This window comes from Saccostrea cucullata, unplaced genomic scaffold, assembly GCF_032062105.1.
Source record: "Saccostrea cucullata isolate Sc308-1 unplaced genomic scaffold, CSIRO_AGI_Scuc_v1 ctg792, whole genome shotgun sequence".
Lineage (NCBI taxonomy): Eukaryota > Metazoa > Mollusca > Bivalvia > Ostreida > Ostreidae > Saccostrea > Saccostrea cuccullata.
In genome coordinates this window covers 38,614-65,690 of record NW_026918070.1, presented here as the reverse complement: position 1 = coordinate 65,690, position 27,077 = coordinate 38,614, and the positions used below count along the sequence as shown (strand labels likewise).

Below are 27,077 nucleotides of genomic sequence, written 5' to 3'. Positions count from 1 at the left end.
TATGACGAGCATTCAAAGTCCTTCCCGCGTTCAGGAACAATAATTAAACAACTGAGTGGTATTTTGAAAGCTCTTTTATTATTTAGTTTCTGTGTCATTTATGTCAAATTAACAAATGTAATCAACGTAAATGCTAAAAGTAGGCTGAATTAATAGCAATTCAAAATAAACATGAATACTGGACAAGACGTGGTCAGTAAAACTAAAAAGGTATTGTCTATGATAAAAGCATTGAAATGTGAAATTTATCTATTTTTTGCAAATTCAAGTCAGTTCAACCATATAGTATCTATTATTTCAAGGTGAATTAACATAAAAAAAAATTTGTACAACGAGTTGGGTCTGAAAATAATTTCATTTTATCAATTTACTCATTTATCAATGTCACATTTTGAAGTTTCTGCGGATGACTGCTTCATGAATATTTTATTGCACTTATTAACCTTGAAGTAAAAAAAGGTATACCAAGGTTTTCAGTGAAATACATGTATGAAGGAAAAAGATGAGTAATCAAACTCAAAAATCCTTTGACACTATATATTGTGGGAACACAGCAAAACACGGACCTCTTAAAGATCAGAGGGGAAAACACGTGCCATCAAAGAGTAAGCATTCCCTGTGTAAATACAGCCTTGACGTTTTTGATAGTATGGTTTTGATAGAATGCAAAACGTTAGTCAGCATTTGTTTAGATATTTAAACTTTTCACTTGCGCTTAAAACACACCTTTAAGGCGTAATTATTTATGAAGCAATATAACATATTGGATTATTTTTCACCAATTAAGGTCAAGATCTAGTAAATGACTTTAGACTAATTTTGTGGTGCTACATCCATTATGACGTCATAATCACTTTCAACTTTAATTTTTCACTAGAACTGCTTTAGCGAATATGTTCAATTTCTAAACTGAGGCAAATTAGAGCAGTTGATGAAAAAATATATGAACCGTCTCGTTTCAAGTCGTTATTTCGCAAGTTCTATGGTCGATATATTAAACATGTCACTAAAAACAACTACCAATGCCAAATGCTCACTGAGTTTTTTTCAATAAAACTGTTGGGTCATTATTTACACATTTAATTGTCTTCAAATCGTTTTTTTTCTGTTTTCCTTATCATGTCAAGGAGCAAAAGACAGATGGGACTGATCAGTAGGAGTTTCTTACTTCTTCATGGCACCTGATTCCATCTCTGATGTTTTATAGTCCTCTCTACTATTATTTCCTCTGCTATTGATTTATACCGTTTCAATTGACATTTTAGCTTGTATTCGTTAACCCCATATATGATCCAGATATAACTACAAAACCATTTTTGACAGTTCACATCTCTTCAAAAATGAAATGAAATACATTTTCGATGATTTCAAATCAGAAAATAATATTAAATTACAGTTTATCAGCATAGGCTAATAATAGAAGAGAAAAACAGAAATGTTTTATAATCCCAGTTATTTTGTTTGATACAATCAAAATGTCCAACGATAAGTTCTCTTTTGGCTAACCTGAATCGCTCAGGTGACCTATTACTATCCGTTTATGTTCGCCGTCGTACGTCGTCCATCGTGTGTTGTACGTTAACATTTGAACATTTCCAACTTCTTCTAAAATGACCTTGTCAGCAAATACAATTTATCATAGAGTCAAATGCTGACTGACGTTTTTCACACTTATTGTTAGTCCATTAACTATACACTGAATTGACAACGGATTTTCCCGTTACTCCCTGATCATGACAAAGAGCACACGGCTGGTGTGACCGGTCAGCAGGGGATGCTCACTCCTCCATGGCACCTGATCTTACCTCTGATGTTTTATGGGATCCGTGCTTGATCTGTTCCTATTTTGTATTATTTTAATGGACTTTTGAAGTTGAATACTGTTCGTTATCTCCAAATCCTTCTGGAACTGCTGTCCCAATTTCAACCAATTTCATCACAGAGCATCTATGGGTGTAGGGACATAAAACTGTGAGTTTCATGGTCCCTATACCCTTCTGGCCCGAGTGGTAGGGGCTCAAACAAATTACTAATAAACTAATTATCATCTTATTTCTCGTGATTTGGGGCATGAAACCTTGATCAGTTTAGTTTATACTCTATATCCTTGGGCATCTCTTATTTTGAAATGTTCATTTATTCTGGCTTGGGAAAATGGGATATCAAAAATGATGATATCATACATCAATTTTGTTTGAATTCATTAACCACATTAAAATTAAGTAAGAGCCAGTAAAAGTAAAAGAGTAAAAGCCACTATTCTGCGAAATAATAAAACAAATAGTTGAATTATCATCAAATACTATTTGCTTGTATCCTTTGTCCCTATCATTTTATGTTGATATGTTGTGATAAATATTCCCAACTTTCGAATCTCTTGCATGTCTTGGTTAAGTAAAAAATTAAACTAAACAGTAATTTTAAAAGAAATCATCTTCATGGTCAAGTAATAATGATTTCAGTTCTGTGCTTACACTAGAATGTGCTGATGTATGTCCATGTCGATTAAAGACTTAGTAGAAACTTCATGTAAATAATTATATCTCAAGGAATACAACCTCCCTTAGTAACCCTTTGTGACTGGCCTTAACTTAGATAAGTGAATTACAGACAGATAAAAATTTAATTCATTACACGGCGATTTTGCAATGTGTAAAAAATGAAATATGGATTGAACATTATTGTAAAGCAAATGTTTGAATTTCGTAATTGGAAAGGGCATATTGATCTCCAATGTTTGAATGTAATGTAAAAACAAACTTTAAAAAATTATATGTTTTGATGAAATAAATATTTATGGCATATTTACAATGTATCTGAGAACATATAAATTATAATGTGTGTGGGGGGAGCTTTTCAAATCTATTTATTAATAGCTATCATTTTCTAAAAATTATTTTTGAAGGGATTAGATATTTAGGAATTATAATTGACATTTTTGAAGAGAGAAGTGGATTTTCCCAAAAATAGACTCAACTGCAGTAGGGCGATAATACATTTTGTTATAGAAGTAAATTACTTCGTCATGGTCTTGTATTGAAAGATTTAGAAACCATTTTCAGAAAAAATACAATTATGTTGATTTCAGAACAAAATATATTTTAGGCAAACTCTTCCCTTTCAGAATCTTTGGGTGAAAAATTATAATCATTGTTAAATTACAAGCATGATCAGTCAAATATGTTTATTCTGTTTTAATGTTAAATATTTGAATGACTGAATAAAAAGCATCATTTCGCAAGTTCTATGGTCAATACAATGACCTTGTCAGCAACTACAATTTATCATTAAGTCAAATGCTGACTGACGTTTTTCATACCAATTATTAGTCCATTATTTATACACTGAATTGAGGACGGATTTTTCCGTTATTTCACGATCATGACAAGGAGCACACAGCGGGTGTGACCGGTCAGCAGGGGATGCTCACTCCTCAATGGCACCTGATCTTACCTCTGATGTTTGGGAGGTCCGTGTTTGCTTTGCTCCTGTTTTGTATAAAATTGTTTTATGGACTTTGATATTGAATACGGTTCGTTATCTTCATATCCTTCCATAACCAAAAAAAAAACCACAACAAATGTCTTGCTTAGTTAAACATAGCCTCCTTTTTCATATATAGAGGGAAAGCTTTAATTCAATCATGTGTTCAATATAATGTCATACAAGCAATAAGACATGGGGATAGGGTATGGGGCTGAACTCACCATTTTTAAAAACCAATTTTTGCCTTTTGGGATTTCCTCATTTTGTGAAAAGAAATCTAACCCCAGAATTTAAAAATTTTAATAACGTGAAATCAATCTCTCACAATTTTATCACGTTTTGCATTCCAAAAAAATTTCCAATATATGAATTCTTAAATTATTAATTTTCCAAATGCATTTTATATTTTAAAACCGTCTGATTTGTATAAAAATGCTGATTTAGAGATTTAGCTGATTTAGCGATATATTTGGCGCATATTGGATATGCATGTGATATCTGTAATTTGATCTTCTCTTATAATACACACAATAAAAGAGGGACCGACTCTGTCAAATCAAACAATAAAATTGGATTTCCATCTAGAAAAAAAATTATTGGTGTTTTGTTCTTGAAAATCCGAAACCAACCTTACTAAACGCCCTGAGGGCATTTTACTAGAGCGTGTAAATTTCAAGATTTATAAAAATGTATAGTTAGAAAATGTTTTAACAAATTTTTTTTTAAAAGCCTCAGCAGAAGCAATTAATTTTTTTGTTGATCAATAGGGTCTAACCACGCTGAATATTGACCGAGCAGCCCTATTGTTTGTAAAGCACGAATCTCCGACTCATGTACACGATTTTTAAACCCTGTTTCAAAAAGCGTGATAAAATTACTCTTCTATGACAATAAACTGCAAATTCTAAAACAGATAATAAATAATTCAATGGACCTCTTATTTATGTAATACCTCCATTAGACTTATTAAAAATTCATTGTTATGACAACTTTTGTACCTTTTTGACATCATTGGCAGCTGCTTTGTCAGTAAAATGGAACTCGTAAATTTACTCAATTTGTCATTAATCTTCGCAAATTTTTTTTTGTTAGTAACATTCCGATTTCACACACACAAGAACTCTAAAGTTGATATTAAAAAGATTATTAAATTTCTGAATGACAGTTTATCTGTGTTTTTTTTAGACAAAAGTCAAACAATCTGTTGGAATTTCTATGGTACCAACCGTGCCTAAATTAGCAGACTTACTAGTATTTTGTATCCATACGAAGTAAGATTTATTCAAAATTTTATACATGGGAAGAAGAAACTTGCTGTGGCTTTCAGTACGAAAATAAAGATATATATAACCGATGTATTACCTATTAAATAATAGTTATTTCTATTCATCATGTACCGCCACTATATAACCTAATGAGTTTGTTACAAAAGATACCACTGAGTCTGACACATATGTTCCATATTTGGATAGTTTACTAGTAAAAGACATTTTATCCTGCCTCTGATAAATACGATATATCAAGGTGAGATTGAAATAAAAGATACCACAGAGTCTGACACATCTGTATCATATTTGAATATTTTACTTGAAAAAGACGTTAATGGTATGAACCAAGCTATATAATAAACGTGATGACTTTAACTTTTCTATCGTCAACTTCCCTTACTTATACAGCAATATACCTTCATCACCTGTACACGTAGTTGACATATCTCAGTTGATTTGATATGCAAGAGCATGCTCTACGTATGAACAATTTCTAAAGCGAGGTAAATTATTGACATACAAGTTGATGAAATATGAATTTCAGCAGTCTCGATAAAAGTAGTCATTTCTTAAGTTCTATGGTTGGTACAATGACCTTGTCAGCAAATACAATTTATCATTGAGTCAAATGCTGACTAACGTTTTTCATACTTATTGGTAGTCCATTATATATACACTGAATTGATGACGGATTTTTTCCGTTATTTCCTGATCATGACAAGGAGTACACGGCGGGTGTGACCGGTCGTCAGGGGATGATCAGTCCTCCATGGCACCTGATCCCACCTCTGATGTTTCGGAGGTCCGTGTTTGCTCTGCTTCCATTTTGTATTGTTTATTGTACTTTTGATCTTAAATACCTTTATTACTATATGTTTAATGGTAATCAGAACAACACAGTTTTATGATGAACGTGATGAACTTTTCAATCGTCAACTTCCCTTACTAATGCAGCAATATAATATACCCCTATCATCTGCATATGAGGTTTTTATCTCTCAATTAATTCGATATGCAGGAGCTTGCTTTCCGTTAGATCAATTTCTAAAAAGAGGTAAGTTAGTGATAGATAAATCGATGAAAGAAAAATATCAAGTCACCATCATCCTCATCCTTCCGTGCTTAATGGCCCTGAGTGCTGAGTAAAGGACACAATTTGCAGCTTTCCGAAAAATTCTCGAAAGTAACGTTAAACAACCTATACTCAATCAATCAATCATTAAAGTAATCATTTCTTAAGTTCTACTGTCCATACAATGACCTTGTCAGGAAATATAATCTACCATAAAGTCAAATGCTGACTGATATTTTTCACACAGATTGTTTCTTCAATATTCACATTCTGAATTGTCGACAGATTTTCTGTTATTTCCCAATCATGACAAGCACACAATGGTTGTGACTGGTCGGCAGGGGGTGCTCCTTTCTCTATGGTACCATATCCAACCATTGATGTTTTAAAGGTCCGTATTCGCTCTGCTCCTAAATTGATTTGTTTTTATGGACTTTGAGCTTGAATACTATTGTCATCTCTATATATTTCATTCATTGATCAACAAGAAGTTCTTGCGCGAAAGCATTAAAATTGGATACTAGTTTTGCTTCCTCCTTGCTCATTCAGATTTTTGTTCTGTTTTCATCCATGAACGGCTTCTTAATCGTCTAAATACCTATCTTCTTTTGATGATAGAAAATTTTTCACATCTTTAACTTGACAAGGAATGGACGGAGTATAAGTTTCAGGTAAGTTACAGGTATCAGGCTGTCCATTCTCTGAGGAAACTATCATCAGGTCTAACATCACTCCAGCAATTCTGTCTTTTTCACAGAGTGGACAGATTTTGGCTGATAACATTTACGTGTATGCTGATATTATTCGCTCTGTTCCTGAATCGTATTGTTTTTATGGACAGGATCATGCCAGGTCTGCATGTCCAGTAAACGACAGACTGGTGTGGAACTACTATTTACCTGGCTCAGAATTTTTTACAAATATCTAAACATGTTAAATGGGAACTTAAGTGTGAAAAACTTCATTAATGTTAATGATTGCCTTTGATCATATGCTTTATCATATTCTGCTAACATTTTCTTGTGATCTAATACAGTAAAAGGAGCAACTGAGAGTGAACACAGATGTTGCAATTCCAATCTAGAAGAAAAAGAAAGGGCTGCTACAGAAACCATTAAATATTTTATTCAATATTCTAAAGTGATTTCTCTAAAGAATATAGAATGTTAAAAATAAGTTATTGATTAGAAACGACGGACTTTAAATTATTTAGTTGCTCTCATATCCATGACCTGCATTCAGCTTGACAGAAACGCAAGGACGGGGAAAGGGAGAATAGAGAGACAGTCATAAATCAAATATAGCAGTAAATCATCCCCCATCCATTATTTTCAATAATTTATCTACGTTTTGTGTACTTTATGATGTTTTCCTACTTCATAACTGATCAGAGACTGTAATTTTTCCTAGCCAATTGCGTTTTAGATGAACAAATGAGGTGAATTGTTAATAGCAAAAGAAATTTAAGCTATGGATCACAGAAATGTTAAAGCGGGACAACTTTATTAAACAGAATAAAGTTATTTATATTAGATTACCTCTCTTATATTAACAAAAATATAGAGTAACAACAGGTCTACGTCAATAGCTGAGTCAAATAAACATTTTCCATTTTAATAATTTGTTTCAGCTTAAGCAGAGAATTTACGTGTTATTTTATTTCTTTTTTAAGTACTTTTACTGCTTAAATTACCAGACCCTGTTTTATTTAATAAGTATAGATGAATTTATTTTTAAAACATTTAAATGGAAACACAATGTCTTTTTAATTAAGAGCTGTATAACTTATGTATGACTATTTTAAAGAGAAAACCATAAAATCTCAGAAGAGGACATAACTAACACTTATTTTGGGGGGCGAGGATATTATAGATTAATATCGCACAAGTTTGAAAAGGTAGGAGACATTTCTGTATATATAAAGATTACACAGAAGTAACAATACAGCTCCGTTTTATAATATTTTCTTCTTTGAGCGACAAGAAATATATTTTTTTTAAAAACGTGGTTGGGTACAACTACATGTACTGATACAACTGTGCAGTTTTGTTATCTACCGTAATGTTATCACCTGTAATTGTCTCATACCTGTTGCTTCCTGCCCGCGGGTAATTATTTAATTACATCGTAATAGCCTGTCATAAAAATTATAATTAATAATCGGTGTTCTATATGCAGTAATCAGCACTTGTTAATGTTTTTATTCAATTAAGATATACGTATACTTGTGTCCTGATCATACTGGCCCGCTTTTAGGTATTTACTGGCTGCATAAATTTCTCTCAATCTAGATTTTTAATGATGGTCATCTAATGTTGAAATACATGTTTCTGTACGGATCTTTCATTTTTATCTTGGCAAGATTCACCACTGACGTCAGAATGATTTTTTACTTACACAAATTACTGACGTCCTAATAGTTATGAATTGAGTAAATACACATGAAGAAAAAAGGGGAAAACATAAACAAACAAATAAAACAAACATTTTGTGAACATTAATTTGTTATAATTTTTGAAACTGATTTATTATATGAAACGCCTTAGTTTAAGTAAATATATTAATTGGCATTTACAGTTAATTTTTTAAAAATATTTACATAGGGTGTGTATAAATTAAAGCATCAAAATCTATGAAGAAATTATAATATTTTTAAATCATTTAAAGAGCACCAATAGATTTTGATAGTTTATTATTAAGGATAGTTTGTTCAACAATTTTGATGTGGAGATTGGAAAATTTAAAATTCCTGTCGTCTAATTTTTTTTTTAATCAAACGAGACATTGTGAGAGCTTTTGAAATTTCCGGAAGAGTGCAATATTTTTTTTATTATTCCCAAACTGCCTGTAATTTAGTACCAAAAAATTAACATCTTCATGAGTAATTTTGAATGTAATCGCAAATGCAATGTAGGAGCATAACAAGAAATTGCATAATCAAAATATGTTCACATTTTGAAAAACTATAAATTTTGTAATCATTTCGAATAAAGACTTCAATATGGACATGAAAAAAACGTGTAACATTTGAGAAACACGGGTTAATCGAAGTTTAGCTTGTGATCAGGAATCAGGAAGCGATTGGGCGCCCCAGACAAACCGACTGACCCCCTTACCTTCCCTGAATTACTACTTCTCTGTGTATTAGGCCTCTTTACTGCCATACCGTAATCACAAACATTTATTGACCTCGTCGGGTTCGATGTTCACTCTGCCCGACCGACGGTCAACAATGTTCATAGGAAAAGCCAGTCTGGATTAAAATGAGGTTTTCTATTTTCCACTGCTTTCTGTGGGTAAGTTTTTTTAAATTTAAAAAGATAACGTATTTAATTTTAAAAAATCTTTCTTTAAGATTTTCATTTTTCTTCTAACTACATGTACAGGTCTTTGGATTAATACAGTTTGGAGATGCACAGACCAGATTTCGGAACCCATGGATTAACGTGGTCCGCCGGCACTCCTGTTCAGTGAGTAAATTAAATTAATGTATTTAATTTACTTAATCACTTTTATTTCATTCTCAACATCGAGTTCCATCATTCATTTTATACTTTGAATAGAACTGTTCCATATTTTATTAGTTTATGATTTTTATCCAAAATTAAAAAAAGTACTTGATTAACAGATGGTTGTTTATGCAACCTGATTTTTAAATGTTAAGAAGTAAAAAAATAAAAGGGAAAAGAATAATAAAGTAAATTCAAACATCAAAAATGATATCAATATTTCCATTTTTTGTTACTGTATAACCATTATTTCTTCAAATAAAGCAAAATATTTTTCTCTCTTTTTTGATTACCTTGTTATGATATCAATGATGTAAATTAAAGGAAAGAAGGTATTAATCAGAAATACATTTAATCACTAGTTTATTTTTCTTTAAAAAGTCTGATCGTATGGAACATATACTTTAAGTTGTCTGACTGAAATATATCCTGTTGGTATTTTGTATTTAGATTGTGGAATGTAATTTTGGAGAGACCTGCGACCTTTCCTATCAGAACTGTCGTGAGTCGGGGCCGTGCTTTTTAAAGGAACCCTCCTGTGTTGGTGGTAAGTTTTCTTTACTTTCACTTTATCCTGTGTTGGTGGTAAGGTTCTTTACTTTCATTTCCTCCTGTTTTGGTGGTAAGGTTCTTTACTTTCACTTTATCCTGTGTTGGTGGTAAGGTTCTTTACTTTCATTCACTCCTGTAAGGTTCTTTACTTTCATTCACTCCTGTAAGGTTCTATACTTTTATTTACTCCTGTTTTGGTGGTAAGGTTCTTTACTTTCACTTTATCCCGTGTTGACGGTAAGCTTTCCTTAACATACATGTACGTCGTAAGATTGTTTCCTGTGCTTGTGGTAAGGCTTCTTTCCTTTCACTTTATCCTGTGATGGTCGTAAGGGTTTTTTTTTACTTTCACTTCCTCTTATGTTCGTGGTAAGGTTTCTTTACTTTCAGTTCCCAGCTATTTATATATTAGTTGTACTTTAACATCGCCAAACAAGCCATCTGTATAGATTTCTTGAGCGGTAACTATTTAATCAAGGAAAAATGCATGACCATATTACTAATTAGAATATAAGCATACTCAATTCTTCTTTTTATCATTTTCATACAAACATGAATATAAACTCAATTGCCTTTCTTTGTAACTAACTATTGGAATTAACGTTGTTTCTATTGCAAAACGAATGACACGTATCTATTTTAGGCATCTAAGTGTTTAAATGAGGGTCATATAAGTAACGTTCATTGACATACTAAAGTATTAAAGCATACCAAAGGTTGTTTGGTGAAAAATAACCCTGGATTAAGGTTATACATTTACTATATTTCATTCTCAGTCTTTGACCTGCCTCGAGAGGGAACATGCCCAGATCCTCGTCTGAACATGATTCAGCAGTTTTCAGTGGACTGTTTTGACGATGCCGGATGTGACGCACCACAGATCTGTTGTCACAGTTTCACTGGAAGTTACTGCTGGTTTCCAAGGACTCGACAAACGGTCCGCTCTTTAATCCCTCGATTTACAAACAGGAGTGTACAGAGAATAGCAGAGAATGGCACATTTGTGGAAACCCCACGTGACGATGGCGGCGATTTTTTCCCGCCAGAACCACGCTTCATTGGTAACCTGCCTGTTTTCCAAGAACGGCGGGTAGAAAATAACGGCAATGATAATACTGTGTTTATATTTAGAGACCCCCAGTTATCGAACGAGAGGATCCTCTCTGCTGGGGGCAGGGGACAAGACAACAACTTCTTGGGGAACCAGTCACCAAACAATCGGCTGATATCAGCATTCCGTGAGACACAACAGGATATGGACTCTGGATTTTCCGTGTTTTCTGATCTACCAGGAACAAATGTTTTGAACTCAATAGAAACAAGAATTCCAAACGAATTCACCACTGTTCAGGCCAACAACGGATTGATACCGGCCACTCAAACAAACAGACAGGTTGTGCCATTCCGTCGCCCTAATTCAGGACTCTCTATTCTCCGGAACCGGAGACGGGACATAGGAACAAATCTTTTCCCGGATCAATCTGGTGCTACCGTGTTAATGGAGAATCAGCCGATTGATAGCATCAGAAGAGCTAATGTAAGAACTAGGCCCATATTAATTCGCCCGGGCCCCAATTTATGAAATAAAACTCGAAGGCCTGGAATTTGAATTAACTTTTCTGTTGTATTTGATAAGTATTTAAGTTCACCAAGATATATTTTAAATGTACGACTGTTTACTGCAATTTATAGATTCTACGTTAGCGCTAGAATGAATGAAATGATATATCATTTGTATGTGACAAATATCTGAAACACATATCTGTTTATATATATTTCGTTGTTGTGTGTGTATATGTCATTATATATACATAACAATTATTTTAAATTAAACAAATCCGTTACATGAAAAACTTTATATGTATATATCTATACGTGGTAATATATGCTCTACCTTGTTGCCTGTATGTAAAACATCAGGTTGAATGTTAATATATTTAATTGTTTCCTATTCATTATATTATCATTTTTTCTGGTAGACCAATATAATGGATTAATGATTTGTTAATTTCTGATGTTAAATATAGGTCTAGTTTTGGAATAAAACCGCCATAATTCCGGGGATATAAAGGACCGCGTCCCATTCCGGTGGTCAGGTGTGTCCAGCCCGTGTGGTGTTATTGTAGGGCCGTGTAGTCTTATTGTATTACCGTGTGAACGTTAACTTCTAGGCTGTAATACGTTATCGTAAAATGTCCATAACTCAGCCATCAATGTCGGATGATCATTCAATTTTCAATTAGAACATTATTTAACGATTACGACAAGCATATCGCAATGCAGAAAATGCTAACAGAATTCCTTTTATTTCACACGTATTCTTTATTTTAAATTAGAGCAACGTTTAAATCTAGTATGAATTGCGTTTTCAGCATAAGTAACATATTTACAATGAATATACAAATTAAGTAGCATATATGAGATTTGGGACAAAAAGCGCCGAAATCTACTAATGACAACAGTAATGGAATTGTACAGTGAATATGTTGTGAAATGTTTCAGTACGTGCCATTTTGATGGTCTTTGTTTCATTTTCTCTGCCATTCACCTGTCATGGATTTTAAGACACGTACAGGTGTAATTTAAGTCCCGAAACATAATCCAAAAAATACCATAACAAAACAGTATTCCTTGTAGCCGACAAATGATGAATTGTAACAGCTATTAATGATATCGGACATAGATTCATCATAATTAATCAATAAAAAATACTTGGTAAGTTCTCTGCACGTTCATGCATTTTCTGGTTTTGTTCATATGATAATGACAATTCAATGCAATCTCTCGTATTTAAACCCTGTTAACTACACGTACAAGAATTTTTAAAATGGTGCATGCTGTATTTCTTGAGTTCATTTGCAAATTTTACACAAAACAGAGGCATCATTATATATAATTATATACTTCAAATAAAGTGGTGGTGTCGAAAATCTTTAATTTATGCAAATTGAATATAAGAAAAGCATATCACTTTATAACTTACAGTTCGGACATAAATATACAGACTTTAAATAAGCGAAAAATTCGAAAAATGATAAAGAACATGCTATGAATATATTGAAATCTATCATTCTATGTTTGAATGATCGAAGTCATATATCTGATATACACATGTGATTTTTAGATGTAAATATAAGACTAAGGATATCACATATTTCTTTAGAAGTCAATTTAAAAATCGGAAAATCAGGCTAGAAAAGAGACTGGAAGACTACATATGTATTTTGTTCGCATAACCAACTGATGAATTCAATACTTCTTAGAATACCAGCTGAAAATGCTGTGTATGGTGGATACTGAGTATACGTTTATTGAATTGACCGAGATGAGGGTGTGGGTGTATAAATAGTTAGAGGTTGTTAATTCTGTACTGTAATGTACTGTACTGTAACTCTTTCATAGTGTAAGCACTGTCAATGTACATAAATAAGTGATAAATAATAATGAGGAGAGAGCCGTCGCGGCTGAATGTGATGACGTCGGTATTCTTTGTTCCGTCTCTGACGGCTCATATATTCCGTTACTGCCCGGAAAACCAAACTCATAATCTCCACAGTAACCGTCCAGTATCGGCTGGGCCGGAATACCTCGCCTGTCAAAATCACAAAATCGTACGTAGAGTCCAGTTTGTAAAAAAAAAAAATAAAGTTGAGCTCTAAAGAGCTTTTAATCGACAAAAGAACCTGTGTCGTTTTAATTAAGTATATTAATCAAAATCTGCACGAGTCATTGTAAGTATCAAATATACCTCAACATCCTACATCGTTGTTGGTCCAGTCTGAACTTTGCACTCTCTACATCGGTGACGTAACGTGGGCTCCAAAGTCGCTCGGCTACAGCGGACGCTCTTGGCCTGTGGACAAAGTCAATCAATGCTTCTTCGATCTGTTATGATTCTGTACATCATTTAACATGGAATGACTTAATTAAACATACCAGACTCTTGAGAGGAGATTGGTGCCATCAACATACTCCGCCCACAAACAAGCTTCTCCTCCAATCACCTTCCTGTATTGGTCCGCCGTACCTTCAAATTGCAAAATTAGAAACTTTTAAATAACTCTCTGGTTGCCGATTATATCCCTTTACCTTACCGGTAAAATAGTACCATTCATTTCTTGTGAATTAGTTGTCTTTCAAGTTGTTGAGAGTCCAATTTTCATTAAACTACCTGTTGTAGGCCGCCCTACAGCTCATTTTCTTCTGGGTAGAACATCTGCTGTACACTGATGACTTACCCGTGAAGTTGTACGGTTCACACTCGTAGTACTTTTTCCAGTCCTGGCCGTAGCTGATGTAGTTAAGATACCAGCAGGAGGAAAGGATGGTTTTATAACCCTTACTGGCTACCATACTCATATAACTCTGCCAGGGAACAGTTGTATTCCCTCTCCATACCTCCACTATTGTGTCTTCTTTAGCCTGGGTAGAAAATGTACTGAGTTTCTTTTGTTCATGCAGAACATTTTATTAAACAAAATTAAGGAAATTGCCAAGACATTTTCTTTTCTTTCTGAGAAACAAATCTAAAAATGAAATGTACAGTAAAAAGACACATTGTACTTAGAATAATAGGAAGCCAGTTCAACTTAAATATATTTTTTTACAGCCAGCTATGCTTTGTGACCATTTGCCATTTTACTTATTTGTTTAAATCACTTTGCCAAATTCCAAGAAGAATCATACCATTTTTTAGGAAAAGTTAACATACAACTTTTCGTTTCACATGAGCTTTTTGGACCCTATAAAGAGGCTTTATTCTCTAGATAGACCTGGCTAGAATCCGTTTTTGGATCGAGACATACCCGGGCTCCCTCTTCTATTGGGTCCTGCCAGATGACGTAGCTTTTGTTGGTATTTTCTACAATATCCAGGACTTTTGTCACATAATACTGCATCAGCTGGACATATGACGTAATATTATTCTCCTTCATGAAGGCGGTGATGTTTGGGCTCGACTTCCTGTAAAATAAGTGGGCAGTGCGGTAAAACTCAGGTGAAACAACCTTTTAGCATCTCCAAAACTCAAATACAGTTATACATGAAATATATGGAGATAAAGAAGAGTATTCAATCTCAATACGTTTAGTCCATTCAAACAAAAGGAAAAGGAGAGCAAACACGGAGCTTTAGAACACCAGAGAGTCGAATCAGGAGGCCACGAATGAGTAAGCATCCCCTGCCGATCGATCACACCCGGTTGTGCTCCTTGTAATGATCGGGAAATAACGGAAAAATAAATAACTATACCAGCACAGTTGTTGAACTGAAGTAAAATTATTTCAATAAATGAAGTGAATTCCTTCGCAATGAAATTGAATCCCTCACCAACAAGCAGGGTAAGACTCGTCCATTCCGAGATGTAAGTACTGGTCAGGAAAAACTCGGACAATTTCACTGATAAACTTCTCCAGGAAGTCAAATGTGGAGTCTCTGGATGGATCAAACATTTCGTATGCCCCGTGGAAGTTTGGTTTAGCAACACCTTCTTTTCCATCAACCCAACATGGCGTCAAGAGATCTGAAATTAATTCAAAAATCACTTTAGTTTATTAATTATATATTCTAAAAATTAAGCAAATTTGAAAAAAAATATCCTACATCTGAATGCTTTTCCCCATGACTGTGTATGTCCAGGTGTGTCAAACTCCGGAATGACTCTAATTCCCCGTAGTCGCGCATACTCAATCACGTGTCTTATGTCTTCCTGTGTATAGATGAGCTTTAAGTCGCACGCACCCTGCAAAATTTTCAACACGAAAAAGAACGATAATTCAGATAGTTGTTTCAGTTTTGGCGTTAAAATATACAAGAAAAAAAAAGACAAATATTTGATTTTTCTAAGTATGTAATCAGCAATATTAAAAGTTTAAATATATACTAGAACTTTCTGCTCAATAAAAGATAATCCAAGAAATATGTAAACTTTTTAGTTAAAAGAAAAGAATATTTTTAATTCATGATCTTTTTGTTGTTGGTGTTTTTGTACCTTTTCTGATAAGCTTGGAAATGAAATACTTTCATATGGAAATGACTGGTCATCCACAATGTGCCAGTGAAACACATTGAACTTGTTGTAAGCCATGGCGTCCTGAAATCAAAAACAAAAAAAAAATGTATGAGACATGTAAATATGAAATAAATATATATTAGAAACATTTAACATAACATGTTTGCCATTGTTATTTAATCGACAAAAGTTGAAAAAAAGTCGGATATAAAGACTCACAAGATGTTTTAGCAGAATAGGAATAGGAATGTAATGTCTGGCGGTGTCCAGCATGATGCCGCGATAACTAAAACGAGGCTCGTCCATTATAGTCGTCTTGTTGATGAAGAGCTTTAAAATACAACATGATTCCTCATTGACAACCAAAAGAACCGAGAAAATTTCATTTAAAAAATGTTGTCCACTGGTAAGAGCATTGGTGATAGAAAAAAATCTTGATCGCGGATGATTTTCTTTAATATACTATCAGTATGTTACATATTAAGACATGGTATTTCTATAATTAAGATTAATTAATTTTTTCTCATGTAACGTCTCACCGTATTTTTTGCCACCTCCTTGTATATTAGCTGACTGAATGTTTCTAAGCCTGTAAATTTAGAAATACACATGTACTAGTATTCAAAACTTGTATGACATTTTTTAACCTATGTCTCCTCAAAGAGTAATACTAACTTTGACATCATCAGTAAGAATGGTTCCAAACCAAAAGGCATATTGAACACCATTTCAATGAATGTTTTTAAACATGAAATTCAAACATCTTCTGATTGAATACTTCTAAGTATAAACAGAATTTTCCAACTCTAGCTGCATGATTTTTTCTTACGTTGAAAAATTGAATTTCAGAAGTAAAACATACACATCGTTTTATCATAATCAAGATTTACCTCTAAGAGCACCCCATGCTGTTTCAGATGTGAGTTGAGGATTCGTAGAAATTGTTAAATTATCTGTCGAGGTAAAAAGAATAGGTATCATTTGTAATTAAATATTTATTTCAAATGATTAAAATTGATCAGAATCAAAGCATTCTTTAACTTGGATTACGCACACGATTCGTCCATGTTTTGACTGGGGTACCCTGGACAGGACGATTCTTTGACAACAATATTCAATGACGTCACAAGCTTTTCTGGCCCTTGTGCATTGGAATCTTTCTCCAAATTGAATATGGTTTGATATCGCTCAAAGGCCGATGATAAGATGTCACATGACTTCATGGAAGAAATAAACTGAAATTTTGTCGGATGGAAAATAAATCTTTCGGTGCTGTTCATCCATGTTTTAGGTAAAGGCCAAGGAGCGCCGGGAGCTGCTCTGTTTCCCTGTCATCAAACAGACATTGTCAGTGTCTCTAAGGACCTTTAACATAAACAGAATAAATATGGTCGTGCTACTATATAGACCAATTACTAAGTTAACCAACCACTCAGTTTTCTCATTGTTTATCAATCACTGAACAGCGCATGCGAGGAGATATTGGGATAAAACAATAACGACATAATGAATGACTTTCGGTAGAAATATAGAAACTGGTCGACACTTACATAAAAGAAAAACAGAGACTTCTTCACAAAGTACAAAAACCCTGGAAGGGAGCAGACCACAACAGAGCAAGCCAGTAAAAGACAAGTAAGGCAATTCTTATTACAAAGAAAGAAGATAAGAGAAAGCGCTGGGTCAAACACTTCAAAGGACTTAATTGTCCAACAACAGAAGACTCTGAAGTAACAGTACTAGTGCTCAATGCCATTCCCACGTGGACTGCGACCATCAAGGCTCGAAAAAAAAAAACAAAGAATCGAAAAAACAGTTGGGCCTGACGGAATCCCCACAAAAGCTCCAAAGGCAGATATACAAACTTCAGCAGATAATACTACCTCTACTGCAGATTTAGTTAGAGGGGAAGGAACCAGTTGAGTGAAGAAGGGACATTTAATGAAGCTCCACAAGAAAGGAGACCTGGGACAATGCAAGAACTGGCGTCGCATCATGCTCCTATCTGTCCCATGCAAGATTCTGACAAGAATAATAATAAAAAGATTGAAAGATGCAATAGAGGAACGCCTCCGTCCAGAACATGCAAGCTTTAGAAAGAACAAGTACTTTACAGAACAGATGGCCACTCTACGTATAATAATCGAACATACACTAGAGTAGCAGTCATCACCTGAACTTCATCGACTTTGAAATTGAAAAGCCTTTGATAGCATTGATAGAAAAGTCATCTGGAAATTACTCTGGCATTATTTTGTTTATATGTGTTTAAGGTCCCTCTCGAGAACTTTTCATTCCTATGGAGACGCCACTACTGGCGGGTGGCCATGGAGAGCCGCAAATTTTATATATTTTATTATATTTTATACTCGGCACCTTTTGCCATTGAGCAATAAGGGATCTTTTTCGTGCCAAAACTTACTGGGAAAAGGGACCTTGGTTTATACAGTCTCATCCGAAGGACCGGTCTTCACGTCCCTCAGTGGATTCGAACCCACGACGTAACTCTAGTATTATGGAACGCAACCCACCTCCATCAACATCAAAGAATTATATGTCGAGGCTACATGCCATTTAAGATCACAACGGGGAGCTTACGGAAGCCTTTGAAGTGCATACAGGGTTATCTACTGTCACCGATGATTTTACTTTGTGGCATTGGACTGATTATGCGGGATGGCCGCGGGCAAGTGGTGCGCATAGGAGCAAACAATTCTCAAGAGAGAGGTTAAGCAACATTTAAACAAAATAATGCTTTAGTAGTTTCCGGATGACTTTTCTGTCAATGCCATCAAAGGCTTTTTCAAAGTTGATGAATTTCAGATGTAGACTGCCACTCACGTGGCTGTTCGATTATAAAATGTAAGGTGGCGATCTGGTTTGTACAAGACATGTTTTTTTCTAAAGCCTCTTGTTCTAGATGAAGGCGTTCTTATTGCATCTTTCAGGCTTTCTAGTCCAGTAGAATCTCACTCCATAATATGGAAACCCTTAAATTTGTTAATAACCTATTAGTATTATTATCAGAGCATATGCAGCTCATGTTTTTTGGTCCCCCGCTTTCGGTGTCTTTGTGGGTGAGATGTCAGTTTTTATGACATATTGTGCTAATATGAACATCCTATCATATGTCATTTATTTCATTTATTATATTAAATCATCACTGAACTCCAAGGTCAAGGTCAAAGGGTCAAAGTTTTTTGGTATTCAATGATCTTCTCACAAGCATTACATATGTAAAGCATGTAGCCCTTACCATTCAAAAGTTATGGCCAAGGCTAAAGTTTTTTTATAAGTACGAAAACTTTCCAAGGTCAAAAGGTCAAGGTTATTGGTATCCAATGAAAGGTCTTATCACAAAGAATATATATGTGAAATATGAAAGTCCTAGTATCTACCATTCAAAAGTTATGGCCAAAGTAAAAGTTTGGAATTTTTGTGTAAAACTGGGTCAAACTCCAAGGTCAAGGTCAATATGTCAAAATTGGTGGTACCCAAAAAAGGTCTTGCCACAAAGAATACATATGTGAAAAATGAAAGCCCTAGCATCGGCAGTTCAAAAGTTGTGACCAAGGTCAATGTTCTTGAAAAAAAGACTTACTCAAAGGTCAAGGTCAAAGGGTCAAAGTTCATGGTATCTTATGAAAGGACTTCTTACAAGGATTACATATGTGAAGTACGAAAACCCTAGCCCTTACCGTTCAGAAGTTATGGTCAAGGTTAATGTTTTTTTATAAGTGCAAAAATCTCCATGGTCAAGGTCAAAAGGTCAAGGTTGTTGGTATCCAATGAAAGGTCTTGCCACAAAGAATATATATGTGAAATATGAAAGTCCTAGTTTCTACCATTCAAAAGATATGACCAAAGTAAAAGTTAGGATTTTTTGTGTAAAAGTGGGTCAAACTCAAAGGTCAAGGTCAAAAGGTCAAATTTGGTGGTAGCCAAAGAAAGGTCTTGTCACAAGGAATATACTTGTGAAATATGAGCTCAGCTAAATCAAAAGTTATGGGCAAGGTTAAAGTTTTTGTGACGCATATGCAGCTCAAAGCGGGGGATTTCTAATTCAAAAGATAACCAAAGTAAAAGTTAGGATTTTTTGTGTAAAAGTGGGTCAAACAAAGGTCAAGGTCAAAAGGTCAAATTTGAGCCAAAGTCTTGTCACAAGGAATATACATATGAGCATTCAAAAGTTATGGGCAAGGTTAAAGTTTTTGTGACACTGACAGACGGACAGACTGACAGACTGACGGACAAAAAGCGGGGGACTTGCCAAGGAAGCAACAAAGACAAGTCTACAGGTCAACATTGACATAACAAACAGCAAACACTAATCACGCTTTGGGAAAATAACATGAAAGATTCCATTCAATACCTAAGCAGCATATGGTGGAACAGATGAGGACATAAAAGCAAAAATTAACTAAAGAGGTACTGTGAGCAATGAGCTTACTAAATGATACCTCCTCACCTCTCATATGGTTATAATGACAAATGGTATGCTCTTGGAGACCCAAAATAAGTGTTAGGTCAAAAAGTAAAGTGGGAGGTGCACGATGACATTGGTAATACAAAATCCGTGAATGTATCATTAGATTTTATTTAGTGGTATAGGAGGAGTTGCGGATAAGAGATGGGTGCCCTTAAATTGAATTGAATGAATGTCCATGTCCATGTTTTGCTTTTGGAAACCCGAAATATGTGTCCAATCCAAAAGTGAGATAGAAGGTGCATGATGGCACTTTGTAACTAAGATTCTGGAAAAGCCTGAATAAATTTCACTCAGAGGGATAAGAGATGGCTTCCCCAGAGACGGATATCTCGATCACTGTATACCCTTAAACTTTTCAAGTGGGGTTACGATAAAGCGGGACAGGCCTTCATCACTCTCAAGTCAGTGTAGAGTCCATCTGCATTGATTGTCCACACACACTAAACTCCGCATCTATTACAGTTACTAAAGTCTCGCTCCTCTACAAGTCTGAAACATGAAGAGTTACAAACAACACCACCTCAAACACAAGCTACATGTACAAACCTTCGCACATACTTAATATCAAGTGGAAAAACAAGATAAACAACAAGAACCAGTAGAAAGCAACAAATCAAGACTCAATAACTCAAAGAATAGCCCGAAGACAGTTACGGTGGATTGGGCATACCCTCAGAAAACCATCTGGAGATATTACGTTCCACACGCGCTCAAATGTAAAAAGTCGTCCTAAGGCGCAACGTTTAGAGGGTCTGCTCTTGAGTCGCGAAGTAAGGAGTTGATCCTTACGTCGCGGGTTTGAATCTCACTGTGGGACGTTGAGACCAGTCCTTCGGGTGAGACCATATAAACCGAGGTACCGTGTCGCAGTAGGTGCTGGCACCAAAAAATCTCTCCCTGCTCAATGGACCCAAGTGCCGAGTATAGTACAAAATTTGCTGTCCTCCATCGGCAAGGGATGGCGTCTCCATATGAGTAAAAAATTCTCGAGAGGGGCGTTAAACAATAAACGATCAATCAATCAAATGTAAATATCGGGTTAGGCGTGCGAGGACTTCTTGACGAAGGTCATGCGAAGAGGAAATCATACAGTGTGGAAAAGGCTGAACAATTGAAAAAGAACTAGGCCGTATGTTTCACCAGAAACCATGTTTATTGAACATGTTGAACATTTGCCATTTGCTTAAAGCAATATGAGCTGCATTTTTGAGAAATTCATTTTGCTGTTAAAATGTGTTATTATGATTGATTTGCTTGTAATTTATACTCTTGTGATCAATAAAACCAAAAGAAAATTTTAAATTGTTTCAGAAGAAATATTACTCCACAGACGAATGTATAGCACTATATAAGAAATCAACATTGTAGAGGACGACAGTAATGTAATTTTGCTTCAATTAAAGCTTTTAAAAATTTCTTCCATCGCAAATACGAACAATAGAAGTTTATAGATGTTCTATTTTTCTATTGTTGAAATAGTTAATTACAAATTTACAACAAATTTTTTCCATGTCAAACTTGCAGCTCATAATGCTGTAAGAAGGATATGGAGATAACGAACAGTATTCAATATCAAAGTCCATAAAACAATACAAAATAGGAGCAGAGAAAAAACACAGACCTCCTCAGAGGTTTGGTTGCCATTGAGGAGTGAGCATCCCCTGCTGACCGGTCACACCCGCCGCGTGCTCATGGTCATGATCGGGAAATAACGGAAAAATCCGTCGTCAATGCAGTGTATAAATAATGGACTAACAATTGGTATGAAAAACGTCAGTCAGCATTTGACTCAATAAAAAATTTTATTTGCTGACAAAGTCATTGTATCGACCATAGAACTTACGAAATGATGACTTTAAACCATTTTAACTGGATACTCTTTAAGTGTCGTTTCAGGAAAATAATCAAATGACCCCTTTTGCCCGAATATCAATCAAAGATGTACCTGTGTTATCAATTGTGTCATACATAGATATATATGATCATTAGGGTGAAATATCCCTCTGCTCCAAATTTCTGATCATGATATGAAGAAAATGCCATCATCATGGTTCCTTTTTTCGCCCAACTCGCCGATTGCCTTGGGGGTTTTACTCGAGTGCGTGGCGTGTAATGTCTCCTGATAGTTTTTGGAGGGTATGTCTAATCCACCGCCACTTTTTACGGTCTATTTGTTTAGTGATTGAGTCTTGATTTGTTTTTCCCTCAGATTCTTGTTGTTTATAGTTTCTGACCATCTGATGTTAATTATGTGGCGCAGACATCTGTTTGCCAAGGTTTGTAGTTTGTTGGAAGTGGTGTTGGTGACTCTCCACGTTTCACACCCGTAGAGGAGCACAGACTTAACATTGGTATTATAGATTTGGAGTTTTATGCATGTGGACAGTGCTGTTAAGCTCCACACAGGCTTGAGGGTGATGAAGACGTGTCTTGTTTTATTAATTCTTGCTTTTATGTCTTCATCTGTTCCACCAGTGACTGTGACGATACTGCCTAAGTATGTAAAGGAGTCTACATCTTTAAGGTTGTGCTCTCCACGCATAACTAGTGTTTGTTCTGGAACTGCATTACCTCTGTCTTTTCGATGTTTATTTTTAGACCTGTCTTTGCTGCTTCTTTTGCAAGCCTATTTGTCTTGAGCTGCATATGCTCATACCTAGACTTTGCAGACAATATATGCCTCATGAAGAAAATGTTATACGTTAAAAATGCTATTTACTATCATACCTATCTAATTCACATTAGAAAACATAACTGCTATTTAAATCGGATTATCATTTTAAAATAGTATAACTTTAGAGTTTAGATTAGACTATTCAATGGCTCGTGTTTTAAGTTTTCAATAAGAAGCATATGGAGATAACGAACAGTATTGAATCTCAAAGTCCATAAAACAATACAAAATAGGAGCAGAGCAAACACGGACCCCGAAACATCAGAGGTGGGATCAGGTGCCATTGAGGAGTGAGCATCCGCTGCTGACCGGTCACACCCGCCGTGTGTTCCTTGTTATGTTCGGGAAATAACGGAAAAATCCGTCGTCAATTCAGTGTATGAATAATGGACTAACAATTGGTATGAAAAACGTCCGTCAGCATTTGACTCAATGATAAATTGTATTTGCTGACAAGGTTATTGTATCAACCGTAGAACTTCCGATATATGATGACTTTAAACGAGACTGCTGATATTCTTGTTTCATCATCTTGCTTGGCAATGATTTATCTCGTTTTAGAAATTGTTCATACGTAGAGCATGTTCTTGCGTATCGAATTAACTGAGATATATACACATTGTATGCATGTGATGAATATGGTATATTGCTGCATAAGTAAGGGGAGCTGACGATAGAAAAGTTATATAGCTCTTGTTAGATTGCCATTTACGTTTTTTCATTATATAGCTTGGTTGTTAGATTATCTTTAACGTCTTTTTCAAGTAAAAAATGTCGAGTTGAAGACCAAGTGTTTTTTTCTATTCACGCATAAGATTTTGCACAAATTCTGCTTCATGTGAATATAAAAATAGGTCTGCTAATAAGGGCCTGCAGTTGGTACCCATGGGAATTCCAATAGAACCTGGTCTCCAAATACCACAAAAAAAATTTCAATTTCATTTTAATTTCAGAAAGTTCTTTTTATAAATGCTGGAAATGAAAACTACAAAATCGTAGATGACAAATGAAAAGTAGATTTTTTTAAATTCCGGAAATGAAATAAAACCAAGATTCATATCATCAGTCAAATATAAGAATAAAAGAACGTTTCCAATCAGTCTGACTTACGATGCACATTCTATAAAACCCAAATTCAATGTCGTTTGCCCAAGGTCAAGTTTTTTTCTTACACTTTTCTTCTTAAATTGGGATGAGAGACTTTGATATGACCTCTTTATTCATTTCACAAAAGATCAAGTTTATATCAGCTATATTTCTGTTAGATTTTTTAGCTCACCTAAGCTGAAGGCTCAAGTGAGCATTTCTATTCAAAATATGTCCGTTGTCTGTCATTGTCGTAAACTTTTCATATTTTCATCCTCTTCTCAAGAACAACTGGGCCGATTTCAACCAAACTTGCCCTTGTATCCTTGGGTAAAGGGGATTCAAGCTTGTTCAAATGAAGGGTCACACCCTCTTCCAAGGGGAGATAATTAATAAGTGATAAATTAGTGGTTTTTTACAAAAACTTTCTTCTCAAGAAGCAGTGGAGCAGGAAAGATGAAACTTATGTGGAAGGATCCTCAGGCAATGTAGATTCCAGTTTGTTCAAATCATGACCACCGGGTGTAGGGTGGGGCCACAATGGGGTATCAAATTTTAACATAGGAATACATATTAGGAAAAATCTTTCAAAATCGTCCTCCTCCATGGCACCTAATCCCACCTCTGATGTTTCGGAGGTCCGTGTTTGCTCTGCTCCTATTTTGTATTGTTTTATGGACTTTGATATTTAATACTGTTCATTATCTCCATATCCTTCTTCTCAAGAACCAGCTGGCCAGGAAAGATGAAAATCATGTAGAAGCATCAGTTTGTTCAAATCATGACCCACAGGGATGGGGTGAATTCAAATTTAACTTATTAGGAATACAGAATGTCCCAAAACATATGTTACACTTTTAATCATCTATAACTTTATCAAACCACAAGCATTCACAGAAATATTTAGTCAACATCTAGTGTATTAGCATACGTTTTATCTGACAAACTTTCATGAAATTCTGTTACAAAGTCAGGTAATCATGATGTCCAAATGACGTCATCATATTTTTGATATGGAACCTTTATGTGAGCAGCTGATAGAAATTGTCAAAATTTAATATGGGTGTAAATCTGCAACTTTAGTCATTAGAACCATGAGAAAACAACATCGTGTAATGAAAGTGCCCAACAGAATGCTAATTTACAGATTTGTGAGAAAGTTTGAAGTTAAAAGACACCATAAATGTACACATGACTTAATTCTGGTATTAGAAGACCAAGGAGTGCCCAAACATTAATACCATTAATAGAAATTACTCTACAGAAACTTTATTTTAAAAAATCCCTTAGACGGGTCCTGTATGAACAAGTTAGCACCTTGTTGTTTAGAATTTGGGTATTGGATTTTAATTAGACCTGACTCTGAAAATTAACAGATGCATCGTTTTCCTATGAAGCCCACTTCCATTTTAACAATGTTGTTAAAGAGAATCTTAAATTCTAGTGTTTGTTTAGACCTAATTTTAATGTGGAAAAACCTCTTCACTGTTAGAATGTTACATTTCAAACTTGGTAAATAAAAACTTAGGAAATCGTGTTCAAACAATGTTAATTTTAAGGGACGTAATTTGGAACATGCTGTAAAATGATCTATGTTATTTTAAAGAAAAAAATATTTATGATTAAGAAGGAAACTGTAAAAAATATGTGCTTGACAAAAAAAATTATAATAATTTTAGTATATATATTCTAAATTTTATTAATGTAACCTGAGGCATTAAATTTTTATAACGGTTTAGAAATGTAACATATGTTTTGAGACACCCTGTACATAAGAAATTTTTAAAGAAATCTTCTTCTCAAGATACAATTTGGCAGGCAAGATGAATTTTAAATAGAAGAATTCCCTGGTAGTGAAGATTCCAGTTTGTTCAAATTATGACCCCCAGGGGTAGGGTGGGGCCACAATGGTGTATCAAAGTTTAACATATCAAGAATACATAGGAAAAGTCTTTAAAATTCTTTCTTTTAAGAACAGCAAAGCCTTGATCGGTCACAGTTATATGGAAGCATCCTCTGGTAGTGAAGATTCATGTTTGTTGAAATCATGACAATTGGGGGCAAGAGTGGGACCATTATGGGTGATGAAACTGGGATAACATAGAAAAAAAATATTTTAATTCCTTCTTCTTGAGAACAGCGAAGTTGGTCATAGTAAATATATGGAAGCATACTTGGGTATTGTATATTCAAGTTTGTTCAAATCATTACCCTTGGGGGTAGAGTGAGACCAAAATGGGGTATGGGGGAGTTTTGCATAGGATTAGGAATACGTGGGAAAAATCGTTAAAATTCGTGAAAAAACCATGAATGATCATTAATTTAAAAGCATCATTGAAATGGATCATAACAATAAAGACAAACCATTTAAAACATTCTTAGGAAGTGTAAATTTAAGTTTGTTCAATTAAACACCCCTCACTTCTCCTCCCTCGAATCTACATTTATAATACATGTGTATTATTAATATTAATCAAACATTTCAATACGGAACTAATTTTTTATTTACCTAGCTAGTTGCTCAGGTGAGCAATGTGGCCCCTGGGCCTGTTGTTTTCTACTATTTTCTGTTTTTGTGGTTACTGTCACAGGTATATTAGATTTTTGTGAGAGGAATGGCGTAACAAATATGTAAATCTATCAAACTTTAATATTTTTAAATTTATCAAAATGCCTGACAAAATCCGTTATCAATTTCAACACACATACCTGAAGGGGGAGACGAATAGCTATGTAGGTAAGCTTTGAATCCAAAACCACAGGAAACAGAAAGAGGATTGACAAAGTCAGAAATCTCGCCATCTTCTCGGTGACGTCTCTAGGGTCTGAGGGAATCTCTATAGCTTCCCCCCACCTGTAAAACCCTGGAGATAGAGGCACGCACCAGTAGCCATGTTGGATCGAGTTTTGTTATCACTGCACCTTGTATGA

The 27,077-nt window shown here is 34.8% G+C and overlaps 2 protein-coding genes across 2 annotated transcripts; one reads left to right on the top strand and one right to left on the bottom strand.

The window, feature by feature from the left end:
* The first annotated feature begins 8,791 nt into the window (after window positions 1-8,791).
* Window positions 8,792-11,743, top strand: LOC134242808 (uncharacterized). Its single transcript, XM_062724968.1, has 4 exons — window positions 8,792-9,122; window positions 9,213-9,296; window positions 9,786-9,882; window positions 10,664-11,743. Exons 1-4 carry the CDS (start codon window positions 9,090-9,092, stop codon window positions 11,467-11,469), a joined length of 1,020 nt encoding a protein of 339 aa, XP_062580952.1. The 5' UTR covers window positions 8,792-9,089; the 3' UTR covers window positions 11,470-11,743.
* A 1,070-nt stretch (window positions 11,744-12,813) lies between these two features.
* Window positions 12,814-27,077, bottom strand: LOC134242710 (beta-hexosaminidase subunit alpha-like). The gene is made up of 13 exons (XM_062724866.1): window positions 26,856-27,077; window positions 16,952-17,225; window positions 16,788-16,850; window positions 16,437-16,486; window positions 16,117-16,227; window positions 15,877-15,978; window positions 15,489-15,627; window positions 15,216-15,408; window positions 14,693-14,849; window positions 14,126-14,309; window positions 13,824-13,914; window positions 13,636-13,740; window positions 12,814-13,479 (listed from the first exon to the last, which is right to left on the bottom strand). Exons 1-13 carry the CDS (start codon window positions 26,946-26,948, stop codon window positions 13,284-13,286), a joined length of 1,758 nt encoding a protein of 585 aa, XP_062580850.1. The 5' UTR covers window positions 26,949-27,077; the 3' UTR covers window positions 12,814-13,283.

What these genes read in the sequence shown, in the direction of transcription:
- LOC134242808 (XM_062724968.1), top strand. Translation starts at nt 9,090, where the DNA reads ATGAGGTTTTCTATTTTCCACTGCTTTCTGTGG. An exon ending in TCCGCCGGCACTCCTGTTCA is followed by an intron (nt 9,297 to 9,785) that starts GTGAGTAAATTA and finishes TTTTGTATTTAG; the next exon opens with ATTGTGGAATGTAATTTTGG. An exon ending in GGAACCCTCCTGTGTTGGTG is followed by an intron (nt 9,883 to 10,663) that starts GTAAGTTTTCTT and finishes TTTCATTCTCAG; the next exon opens with TCTTTGACCTGCCTCGAGAG.
- LOC134242710 (XM_062724866.1), bottom strand. Translation starts at nt 26,948, where the DNA reads ATGGCGAGATTTCTGACTTTGTCAATCCTCTTTCTGTTTCCTGTGGTT. An exon ending in CTATTCGTCTCCCCCTTCAG is followed by an intron (nt 17,226 to 26,855) that starts GTATGTGTGTTG and finishes GTTTGATGACAG; the next exon opens with GGAAACAGAGCAGCTCCCGG. An exon ending in AATCTCCTCTCAAGAGTCTG is followed by an intron (nt 13,741 to 13,823) that starts GTATGTTTAATT and finishes CTTTGTCCACAG; the next exon opens with GCCAAGAGCGTCCGCTGTAG.